Source organism: Rhinopithecus roxellana, chromosome 15, assembly GCF_007565055.1.
Source record: "Rhinopithecus roxellana isolate Shanxi Qingling chromosome 15, ASM756505v1, whole genome shotgun sequence".
Classification (NCBI taxonomy): Eukaryota; Metazoa; Chordata; class Mammalia; order Primates; family Cercopithecidae; genus Rhinopithecus; species Rhinopithecus roxellana.
Genome location: NC_044563.1, coordinates 121356603 through 121368950, shown reverse-complemented (window position 1 = coordinate 121368950; position 12348 = coordinate 121356603). Strand labels below are relative to the sequence as shown.

Genomic DNA, 12348 nt, shown 5'->3' with positions numbered 1-12348 from the left:
TGGCTCAATGTTTAGCTTCCCAGGACATGAGACCCAAGGCTCGTGGTTCTACATTCCCAGATATGAGCCTAGCTTCTAGTCATAGTCTAGCTTCTGTGTCCTGGATGCCGCTTTGGCATGCTTCAACTCAGTGGTTCATGGCTCTGGTTGGGGGAGAAACCTTCGTGAAATCCTTAAGTTAACAGAGGAAATAAATGAGTCAATAAATAAATTTAAAAGCAAATGAATAGAATAGAAGTGATTTACAGGCAATTTCTGCTTTCTTCCATGCTGCAAATCCTCCCAGTGGCAAGGAGCACAAGATTGTGCTGCAAACAGATTAGGTCATTGCCAAAGTAAAGATAGAAACTTTGACCGATTTTGTCACCCCAGAAAGTTCTGTCATGCTCTTTGTCCTCAATCTCCTGCCACTTCCTCCTAAGATAAGCAGTGATTAAATTTTTTATCACTATGTGTTAGTTATTTCGAATCTAAACTGTATTTAGTTGGAATCACAGGACATGTGCTCCTTTGTACATGACTTCTTTCACTCATCATGAAAGCATAATGTTTTCATCCATGTTATTGCATTTATTAGTTTTTTCTTTTATGACTGAATCGTATTTCAGTGTATGTGTATAGCACAAATTATTTCCTTTGCTCCTGAATTAGATATTGAGTTGCTGTCAGTTTTTAACATCTTCATTTTTGAGGAAACAGTGGACCCTTGCAATCTAGTGGCTCCATGTTTAGCTTCCCAGGACATGAGACTCATGGCTCATATTTCTACATCCCCAGATAAATGGTCTAGTCATGGTGTCTGTGCCCTGGATGCCACTTTAGCATACTTTAACTCAGTGGTTCATGACTCTGGCTTGGGGAGAAAACTGTGTGTGAAATCCTTAAGTTAATAGAGAAAATAAAAGAATCAGTAACATTTAAAAGTAAATGAATGTAAGAGAAGTGATGCACAGGTAATTTCTGCTTTCTTCCATACTACAAATCCTCCCATGGCAAGGAGCACAAGATTTTGCTGCAATCGGATTAGGTCATTGACAAAGTAAAGATTTAAAAAAAATTAGAAACCCCTTAGATTAAAAGCCACATCATTGTCCTCCTACACAGTGCATTCTACTCTAACAAACATATTTAGCTCTTCGCCTAGAGCACAGAAAGTAAAGCTGGTGGCCCACACGTCAAAAGGTGGATGTTTTTGTAACTCCTCATCCTTATTCTCTAAAGATAAGAAGGTAATAACACAAGAAAATTTTTGTTAAAGAAATTGATAAATGTAAAGTACTGTCTGCCTTTTCTTATTAGTCCATCTTGCATCAAAGAGGTTCATAAAATAAATTGGCCACATTGAGTTTATTTCTGCAGTGATCAATTGAACATGTGCTTGCAAGACAGAGCCCTCTTCTGGCCTTCCCTGGCTACTCTCCATAGTTTTCATGACTCCTAAAATATTTTGTCTCCCATTTCTCCAATTAATTTCTTATTCTTCTCATCACTTGCCATATTTGCACATTCTGAATATTCCAGTTACATACTACACACCAGGTTTCATGTTTGTCTTCTCCTCTTGTATGTGAGAGCAAGGGGAAAATGACCATGATATGTTTTGACTGAACCACTTGCTCCTAGAACCATATCATCCATATATATTTGCTAAGTGAATGACTAGATGGACTGCTTGAGCAGTCTAACAAAAGATAAACTTAGCTGGATAATCTGCAAAACTTTATCCTTGATTTTTTTCTAATGTAAAATATTTGTATTAATTATAGTAATATCACTCATTATCTGCTTACCTTTTGCCAGGCAATGTTCCATGCATTTTTTACACTTTCTCTCACTTAATGCTCAAAACTGCATAGGTACTTACTGTTAATAAAATCATTTTACAGACAGAGGAAACAATGCACAGGGGAGTTCAATTTCTTACACACAAAATGAAGTTTAAAATGCTAAGTTCAACATTCTGAGTCCAGAGCCTATGCTCTGGGCCTCTATGGTACAATGTCCCTCAAAAGAAAGCCAGCCAAGATGGGTGGGTGGCTCACACCTGTAATCCCAGCACTTTGGGAGGCCGAGGTGGATGAATCGCTTGAGCACATGATATAAAAACTAGCCTAGGAAACACAGGGAGACCCCGTCTTTAGAAAGATACAAATATGATCCAGCCATGGTGGCACGTGCCTGTGTTCCCAGCTACTTGAGAGGCAGAGCTAAGAGGATCATCTGAGTCTGGGAGGTGGAGACTGCTGTGATCCATGCTAGTGCCTCCAGTATGGGTGACAGAGTAAAAATTCTGTATCAGGAAAAAAAAAAAATCCCTCTGAAGAGGAAGGACATTAAATAAGAAAAACTTTAATTATGGTGAAAAATATGTTCATTACTTAAAGCAAAATTGCTTCACAGATACATACATTTCCCACGACCTTCCCTAGACCTGTGACTTGGGCCTGGGACAGAAGTTGTTCAAATTCTCTAAAGGTTGTGTTACTTTTCTCCATCAAGTTTTCTAATAAATGGGAAACTCTTCACTGTGTGAGTTTAATTGTACACATACTTTGTCATTCTTGTCTTATTCTCCAAGCCCCATTCCCCTCCTACCCTGACCTGTTCCAAGGGTTGGTGAAGAAAATTCCCCAAGGATACACTCTCTGATGCAGTCTACAGTTCAGGAATCTGATTCTTTTTTTGCTGGCAAAAAAAAAAAAAAAGACATGCATATGCATGTGCAGTGGCTGTTTCCCAATATGTGTACACGCCCTGCCAAAAAGGAAGGTGAAGCATGCTTACAGTTTCAGCCCACACAAGAAGGGTAGGAGAGAAAAGCCATGGCCGGTGAGTCTTTTACTCTTCTAAGAACAGGTCCCTGGGAAGAAAGAGTTTTGGAAGGCACTGGCTCTTCTGGAAGCCAAAATTAGTATCTGGGGAAGTTTAGGTGAACACAAATGAGGGAGAGGGTGGAGAGTGAGGAGAGAAGAAAGTAGAAGATGCTTGCAGCCTCTAGTAAGGAAAAGCAAGCCCAGAAAGGAACCGAGGCTTTAGGGGCAGCCTGCTGTCATTTTGCAATCTTAATTAAACTCTTACTTACATGTTGAAAGTCTGACAGAGGGTACAGAATTGGCACAGGAGGAGTACTAGCAGCAGTGATTCCTAAATGAAATGGGCTATTTCTGTTTCATTACTTTATTAATCAGAGTTAAATAAACACGGGACACAAGAGGATGATCTCTGCTTTCCAGGGACTAATGTAAATGGTAAATTCAGTCTTCAGGCCACATCATGCACATGTATGGAGACTATTGAGGGAAACAAGTAGGACAGCGATACAGTAGAAGATGGATTACCCAACTTTGAGGAGGGGGACGTTTCACTGATGAAATCTAAATGAGGTCACTTTCTGTTGATTACGTGAGAGGAATATGAGCCTGTTTTTATGATGTGAGAAATCCTTGTGCTCCAAACAGACAAGGTCCTGAAGGAGAAGAGAAAGCTGTTAATCCGTTCCATGGGTGAAGGAACAATAAATGGCTTACTGGATGAATTATTACAGACAAGGGTGCTGAACCAGGAAGAAATGGAGAAAGTAAAACGTGAAAATGCTACGGTCATGGATAAGGCCCGAGCTCTGCTTGACTCTGTTATTCGGAAAGGGGCTCCGGCATGCCATATTTGCATCACATACATTTGTGAAGAAGACAGTCACCTGGCAGGGACATTGGGACTCTCAGCAGGTAAGGGTCAGTGACTCACACACAAGTTCATGTAGGGTCTATTATTGTGACTACCATGTGATGTCTTTACTAGTCATGTTAAGTTGCAGAAAACTTTCTTATCTCTGGCTTCAGTGCCATATTTCTGTAGCAGGGCCCCTAATGCATGTCCTTTGACTCTCCTTTGTTTCTGTTCCTTCATCCTCAGTGGCCCTCTTCTGATTAAAGTTCATTTCCAGTTCTGAGTATGTGGGCGTTCATTTGTAGAAGGTCATGAGAACTATCTAAAAAGCTTCACGTTATATGTTCCCCTGTTACTGGCAAGGCACAATATTTATTGATTGATTTAGTATTTTTGAGTCCAAGGTGCTAGGCTCGTATGCAGTTGTCTGACATGAAGCTTTAAGGTCTGTAATCAAATAGGTTTAATAACTTCTCCTCAAAATTTTGCCCTCTGAGAAGAAGAAATTATATTTCAGAAATGGTGATACACTCAGAGAATACATTGAATAATTACAGAAAAGTAAAGATTTCAAGTTGGCTCTTTCCTCCAGTTGCCTCCTTGCGTTTTCTTTTGAGTGAGATCACCCACTTGCCCTGTTATCAGGCTTCAGATCATGCTGTGAGGTCTGGACTGCCTCCACCTGCAGCCCCCTTAGGGCCTGATGCAGTGCACAGGAAATGAGCTGGACCACTCTTGTGATCCCTTGGACCTACCACATGGTGAGGATGAGAGTTCTGGTGGACTCCTAGTCACTGGTCTCTGTGACACTTTCTAAAGCCATTTCAGAGGGAGATGTTCTTTGAAAGCAAAAGCCTTTTTTCTGATGGTTAGGGGAGGCTTATACCTGTCTAAGCAGACATGGGAGAAGTTTATGTTTTCATCTATGTGTAATAAATATCATAATTTTCTGACAATGTCTCTTTCATTTTATACCCCCCAGCACTCTCTAAATTAAAGAACATCTTGAACATTATTTAATGTCATTCAGCTAGGGTTCTGGGATGAATCTTTAGTAGGGAATATTGTAAGCATTAGGGTAAAGTTTTCCAGAGATGATTAGTGACTATTTCAGTGTCCTTCTTTTTCTAGGTCCGACATCTGGAAATCACCTTACTACACAAGACTCTCAGGTAGTACTGCCTTCCTTCCTAGGTAATGCTGTTTTTAAAGAAAGAGCATTATTTGAACCCCATCTTCCATGACATTAATGTTGTAGGATGAACCACAGTCAAAGGGGCTATGGAGAATTCCCGTAAAGTGATCATATAATTTTCTTTTGTAATCTATTCTCCTTTTGTAGAAATTGTACCCACAGCTTCACTATCTATGTTTATATTAAAAATTCTGAATCTTTATCTCAAATCCTGAACACCAAGTAAGTACCATACTTCATTATTTAAGGCTACTGAAATATTCCCTCATATGTCCCAGAGACATGATCATCTAAACAATTTTAGAGCTGAACATGCCATTCTTCCACACCTTGCTTCTCTTCCAGTTTTGTGTAACTAGGTTGTTGGTGTCACCATCACTAGTTGTTCAAACCAGTAACTTGAAACTCATTTTGGCCCCTTTCCTCTCACGCACCTCCAATATTCAAGTCAAAGCCAAGTTTTATGCATTCTTCTCTCAAATTTGGAACTGTATCTCTCTTTCAACTTCTATTCCATTATTTCATTTATTAAGGTTGAAACTTCTATTTCATTTATTAAGGTTGATTAACTCATGAATGTCTTCTTTTCTTTTTATTTTTATTTTTAGATAGAGTCTCACTCTGTCACCCAGGCTGGAGTGCAGTGACACAATTTCGGCTCGCTGCAAGCTCTGTCTCCCGGGTTCAAGTGATTCTCCTGCCTCAGTCTTCCAAGTAGCTTGGACTAATGACGCTCGCCACCATCCCTGGCTAATTTTTTTAAAAAAATATTTTTAGTAGAGACAGGGCTTCACTGTCTTAATCAGGATGGTCTCAATCTCCTGACTTCGTGATCCTCCCACCCCAGCCTCCCAAAGATGAATGTTTTCTTAAATGTTTTCCAGCACAGGATACTCACTATATAACCAAATACTGTATTTTCACACACACAAAAAAAATTACCTCAAAAATAACCCATATACTTCTACTTAGTTTTTTTTATATTGTTTTCATTCTTCTTTATGAAACCAAACATTTCTTCAACCAAATTATTATTTTGTAGTTTTCTCCGATATATCCATTCTGATTAGTTCTTCTGTGTCAACACACTTCATGCTGCCTTTATTTATCTAACTGATTGTATAAGTTTCTCAAGCTTGTTTTCAAAATTGCATAATATTTTCTTGACTTAATAGTTTCTAAAAGATACTCCACAGATCTAGAAAACTCATTTCTATCTTGATACAAAGATTACATTAATTTCTTTAACAAGCACATCACATTGTTGGATGGTGTTGAACTTGTGATGAAACAAAAGCCTCAAGGATTTTCTCATATAAACTATGTGAAAAGATCTCCTCATATGTCTGTGCAATCAATGTTTAGTGCTATAAATCCATCTAGTGTGCACTTTAATTTTAGCATTTATCATACTATTTTATATACATTCTAGTTCATATATTTAGTAATCTTCTCCTTCCATACATACATATATATAGTAGGAAGAGATCCTGGAAGACAGGACAAATGTTCATTAAAAAATATTCCTAGTGCTTACTACCATGTCTTTTAAGTAAATACATAAAAAGATAAGTGTATCTCTTAAATATTTTCAGTAGATTTAATTAAGACCTCCTATCATTAAATTTTATTCTGTGGTTCAAATCTTTTGAAATAAATTTATATTCTATTTTATCTCACACATTTGATTGATTTTTGAGTGTTTTATCATGCACAGCCTTGAAAAGCTTTCTTTCTACATTTTTATCTAAAATACTTGTGAAAATACTGATCCTGAAATATGAAAGGAGATCCCTGTATTGCACACCTGGAAATTTCTGACTGGAAATGTATTCCATTAGCAGCGAAATTACTCAGCGGTAAAAGATCAGGATTGTCTTCCTAAGAATGCATTTCCACTTTTGTGGCTTCATTCATATGTGAGGCTGTAAAAAACAAAAAGTGGAACAAAGAAGGATGCCAATGTTCATGATGTTCTTCGACTCTTGCAGCTCCTCAGGCAGTGCCAGTGTGTGATAACCCTGCTATGCCTACATCCTCAGGCTCAGGAGGAAGCGTCAAGCTTTGCTCTCCAGATGAAGCTAAAACAATGTGGAAAGAAAAGTCGACAGAGGTACCATGCTCAGAACACAAGGATAGAATGGGGTGACAGATATCCTTTAGGCGATTATGAAATGCAGTGGCTTTTTCTTAGAGCTATTCTCAATGGAGAATCATAATTCTGCTTCCCTTACTTTAAAAAAAATTCTGTATCCTGGAATCCCAGATTTATAGAAAGAGTTCCAAATTGAATCCCATTCCTGGATAAATAACATCAACAATGGCAGCTATTGAATGTTCTCTGAGAGTGGGCAGTGTTCTAAGCATTTTATACATGATGATGCATAATTTCTAACCTTAAAAATAACCCGTTTTAGAGATCAAGAAGCTGAGGCATAGGATTGGTAAATACTTTGCCCAAAGAAAAACAATCAGATATTGAAGCAATCAGTTTTAGAATTCTGTCATTCTTGCTTCATACCTTGTGTGTTTTTCAAACTCCTGCCTATCAAGAAAAATGAAGTCAGTAGCTCACCTGCCATCTGGGCCTTTGCAGTTTCTATGCCTACTCTCCAAGTAGCACTCAATTCCGTCCCCCATTTTCAATGTATAGTCCATGGGATTTAGTATCTTGATACAACTAACAAAGGGAAAACTGTCATAAATTTACCAGGTGAATATTAAATTACAGATAATAAGTCTATTCATCCAAATTTCATTTCCTACAGATTTATCCAATAATGGACAAGTCAAGCCGCACACGTCTTGCTCTCATTATCTGCAACGAAGAGTTTGACATTCTTCCTAAAAGAACGGGAGCTGAAGTTGACATCATAGGCATGACAATGCTGCTACAAAATCTGGGGTACAAGGTGGATGTGAAAAAGAATCTCACTGCTTCGGTAAGGTCTATTATACATTACAGACAATGGTCATGCCCTTCCTATAACTAAATAATATTAGAAAGCTTGGTTGACCAAGAAATGTAATCTCTTCATAATCTAAAATATAAACTTGCCACGGGAGGGTGCTGGATGCTACATGTTACCTTGTAACTAACTCATTCAGTTCAAGCCTAGCGTAACTTACTTGGGAAGTGTTTTTTTTTTTTTTTTTTTTTTTTTTTCACTCAGTAATGCCACGTTCTCGCTACAAGATAACTCTGAATGACTTCCTACAACACCTTTCTTCTCCTTTCTCGAAATTAAGACTAAAAATTTTTTGGGCATTCCTTTGTTTGTCATGAAATTCCTTAAGAAATCCTTACGTATTTACTTATCAGCTTTCCAAGGTGCCATGATAGTTAATCACATAGTCCAAAATCAGTGGTATGGTCTCTTTCAGGAAATGACTACAGAGCTGGAGGCATTTGCTTGCCGCCAAGAGCACAAGACCTCTGACAGCACCTTCCTGGTGTTCATGTCTCATGGTATTCGGGAAGGCATTTGTGGGAAGAAACACTCTGATCAAGTCCCTGATGTATTACAACTCAATGCAATCTTTACAATGTTGAATACCAAGAACTGCCCAAGTTTGAAGGACAAACCGAAGGTGATCATCATCCAGGCCTGCCGTGGTGGTGAGTGCTGAGTTCTTTGAGAACATCAGACATTCGAGTACTGTCCTCATCTGTATGCATCCAGGAATTTTCAATTTATGTCTGTTTCTTAACGTCAAGGAACACGTACGGTTAGCACTCAAGATGTGGCTTCTGTTAATTGTATGACTGGTGGGTAGCTATTTGTTTTATATTCAAGTCTGAGACTTTGATGTTTGGTTGTTTTTAAATGTGTTTGAGGGTTAGAAGAAATTAAAATTGTCGAAAAGATTGTTACTTGGATGTATGTGTGTATGTGCATGTGAATTAATGACAGAGCAAATACATTGATAAATGTGATTGAACAGAGGCTAAGAGGAGAACATTGTCCTCTCAGTCATTGGTAATAGTAACAAACCAAATTTTGTCTTTCCAGATAAATATGGTGTGGTGTTGGTAACAGATTCAGTACGAGCCTCTGAAAATATATCTTTACCAACTCCAGGAGATTTTGAGGATGATGCTATTAAGAAAGCCCACATAGAAAAGGATTTTATTGCTTTCTACTCTTCTACATCAGGTAAAAAGTTTCTTGTATACAGAACATCTTTGTGGGGGTTATCAATGCAAAAACTCACAACCACCCACTAGAGGGTAGATATGTGTATGAAACTTTAGATTAGATTTTTGAACACAAATTAAAGCTTTGTTCCAAGTTATACACACAATTCCCTTTATCCACAGAAAGCAAGGAAGCATATCTTTTCATTGAGTTAGTAATTAATGAACTCCTCTCTGTTGCAAAATATTTTAGAACAGTGAGTGATAACAGAGAATTAAATGGAAGAAGATCTCTGCTGCAGTAGATTAGAATCTGACTCTGCATAGAAAAAGTCTGCCATGTTGAGATAATTCAATGGACCAGTTGGCCCAGACATTAAGTATTCATAGGAGAAGATTAAGATCAGTGTTCAGAAAATTAGAAGAGCAAGCGAGGCACTTTGGGGCCCTAAATTAAAGTGGGTTTTACTTAGAAGCATGAAATGTATAAAGCAGAATAAAAATGCATTATTCTAAAGGTATGCTTTGCAGTAAGAATCTTGCTATTCTTGACTGATCTAGTCATTTAGTACTTTGTAAACTAGCTCCACTAGTTCCTCCCAGGGCTTTCTTTGAATTGCTCACAAATATATAAGAATATAAATATCCATTTTCTAAGGATTGAATAATATATGTGAAATATTGCTCATGGCACAGAATGAAGTACACATTAAAGAACTGGTATTATTTAAATAGTTTTTGTTTTATAACTTACTTTTCTTAGCAAGTTTTAAATAAAAATGACTTGAATGCTTTTATCCACCTTGTATGACAGTTTCCTGAGAGGACTCACATTGTCTTGGTCACCTCTGGCCCAAAGGTCCTGCCTCTACTCAAGTAGTTAAATTTTCTAAAATGTTGTATAAAATGAGATATCTTCTTTCAGAAGAAGCTTGGTTTTGTATTGTTTTGAACATGCCCTGATGTACAACTCAATAAGATTTTTTTCAATGATCAAAAACAATGACAAGACAAACACACAAAAAATACATTTCCGGCCTGAGTACATAGAGTAAACTTTAACATTAGACAGAACTGTTCTTTAACATCCTTTGATCCCAGCCTTCCACATGACATGCACCACTCTCTATGTAGCTGTTTGTAAGCCCCTGGCTTCTCATCATCAATCTTGCTGATTTCTGTGTTTTTCTTTTCTTTAACTTTCCTTACTCCTCCTTTCCATGTGACTGTCAGAAACTCCAACTCAGTTATTTATAACTCCCATATTAAGCCTAGCTCCACATTCTACTGTGCAAATCCCAACTATATCATAGTGCTCTCCTGAGGAAAAATAACTATCTACTTCCTTAATTTCACAAAACATCTGCAGAGATACCTGTCTCCACTCTATCTCTTACCTACTTCCTTCAACTAAGATAGCTGTGGTTCTAAATAGAATTTTATTATTAATGTACATTTTATGACCATTATAATTGGCTGAAATGTGTCATTAAAGAATGTATCTGTGATTATACACAGAGCTATTGCTACTGCTTTTCTCTTATCCCTTCCTTTGTATAATTTTCATATATTCATTACTTCTGTGTCTACCATGTAATAAATTAATATTGTTTTCTTTAATATTTCTCTTCTTCATAAGAACTTATTCTCCATTATCATGTGATCATTCTCTTATTGGCTCTTCCTAGATTTCTACTTTTGTTCTGTTTTACGATTTGTATAGTTAACTCTTTGTATGTAAATATCTTACTGTCATTGTTAGTAAATTTTAAATAAAATTTTATGTAAAGTACATGAATTGAGAATTTATTAACATAATTTCCCTGTATAGACTGAGTATTCCATATTCTCTGTTAGCTCAGACACTTGTGTAGCCTCAGATATCTCCTGTGTATGAAATTATTACCGTTCCCTGTATAACTGAGTCTATTACATATCAGAATGGACAATTAACTTAAATCACAGTCAGTAATGCCACTTCAGGGATGCACATTTAGACATTTCTTTTCCAAATCCCAATTCCTTCCCTTGACCCTATTCTGCCTTTTCCTAAAGCTCTACTAAATTTACGACTTTTTGAACTCAGGGACTAGGCCACGTTAATACCTCCACCATATACAGCACCCTTTAGAGGATCAGTAAAAATATACTCACTGAACTTCAAATATATTCACTAGAAATTACAATGAAGCATATGGCAAATAGAATAATTCTAAAACATGCCTCAGCTGGAGCAGAAATACTAGGGTTTCTTCTCTTTCTTCAGGCAAAAGCCAGTCTTGAGATTTGAAATGTGTTTTATCAATAGATAATATTTCTTGGAGACATCCAACGAAGGGCTCTGTTTTTATTATGAGACTGATTGAACATCTGCAAGAATATGCCCATTCCTGTGATGTGGAGGAAATTTTCCGCAAGGTAGGGCTCTGGCGGATGCTATTTTCACTCTACTTCCCTGAATGCTTGGTTATTGCAATTGGAAGCATACAAAGCAGATCCAGACATGTTTATTTTCCAATAACACCCTTCTTTCCAAAAGTGTTTTGAAGTTCTTTGGAGAGTGAACAAGCCTGGGAGTCAAATCCAATGTATTAAGACCCACAGCCTCAATAAAACCATCATTTATTTTCACCCTCCTCCTGCCCTGCAGAGACAAATGAATGGACTCTAATTTGCCTGTGTCCCTCTTGGCTATTATGCCCAACCACAGATTTTAAAAGCCCCAAGGAGGGTCATTCAATGTTTAGATAAGCACATGGCTATACTTGTTGCAGATACAAGTACTTTTTGTTTTTGTCAATTATTTTGCTATATTCATTGTAGTCTTTTTGGCATGAGTCATCAAACTTTTCAGAAAAAACAGGTCTCCAGATTTTCCTTTCTCTTTTAGGTTCGACTTGCATTTGAGCAGCCAGATGATAAAGCACAGATGCCCAGCACTGAAAGGGTGACTTTGACAAGACGTTTCTACCTCTTCCCAGGACATTAAAATAAAGAAGCCGTTTGAATGTCTGTGGGCAGGTATGTTGGGAGTGTGGGAGGATTGAGGAAAGTGTACTGAAAGTCCATTGTAGTCAAGGACTCTAGGTCTACAGGCGTAGAATTTTTAATCCAAAAATTTAAATTTTGAAATGCTCTAAAATCCAAAACTGTGTGAATGCCCACATGATATTCAAAGGAAATGCTCATGGAATCATTTCAAATTTTAGGTTTTTGGATTAAGGATGCTAAACCAGTAAGTATAAGGCAGATACTCCAAATATACAAAAATATCTGAAATTCGAAATACTTCCGGTAGCATAAAATTTTAAAATAGCATGCGGTTTTCCTTTTAAGATTGCATATGTTC

The 12348-nt window shown here is 37.4% G+C and overlaps 1 protein-coding gene across 2 annotated transcripts; it reads left to right on the top strand.

Moving 5' to 3' along the window:
* The first annotated feature begins 2775 nt into the window (after positions 1 to 2775).
* LOC104665273 (caspase recruitment domain-containing protein 17-like) lies at positions 2776 to 12088 on the top strand. 2 transcript variants are annotated; one of them, XM_010367039.2, is made up of 9 exons: positions 2776 to 2829; positions 3459 to 3725; positions 4798 to 4860; positions 6853 to 6974; positions 7630 to 7803; positions 8246 to 8480; positions 8875 to 9018; positions 11308 to 11417; positions 11890 to 12088. In XM_010367039.2, the coding sequence occupies exons 1-9, from the start codon at positions 2823 to 2825 to the stop codon at positions 11986 to 11988; spliced, it is 1221 nt and encodes a 406-aa protein (XP_010365341.1). In that variant the 5' UTR covers positions 2776 to 2822; the 3' UTR covers positions 11989 to 12088. The 2 variants fall into 2 exon arrangements, with proteins under 2 accessions (XP_010365341.1, XP_030773987.1); XM_030918127.1 differs by lacking the exons at positions 8246 to 8480; positions 8875 to 9018; positions 11308 to 11417; positions 11890 to 12088 and having other exon boundaries at positions 4798 to 4838; positions 7630 to 7762.
* The last annotated feature ends 260 nt before the right edge of the window (positions 12089 to 12348 follow it).

What these genes read in the sequence shown, in the direction of transcription:
- LOC104665273 (XM_010367039.2), top strand. An exon ending in GGAAAGAAAAGTCGACAGAG is followed by an intron (nt 6,975 to 7,629) that starts GTACCATGCTCA and finishes CATTTCCTACAG; the next exon opens with ATTTATCCAATAATGGACAA. An exon ending in TTTCTACTCTTCTACATCAG is followed by an intron (nt 9,019 to 11,307) that starts GTAAAAAGTTTC and finishes TTTTATCAATAG; the next exon opens with ATAATATTTCTTGGAGACAT.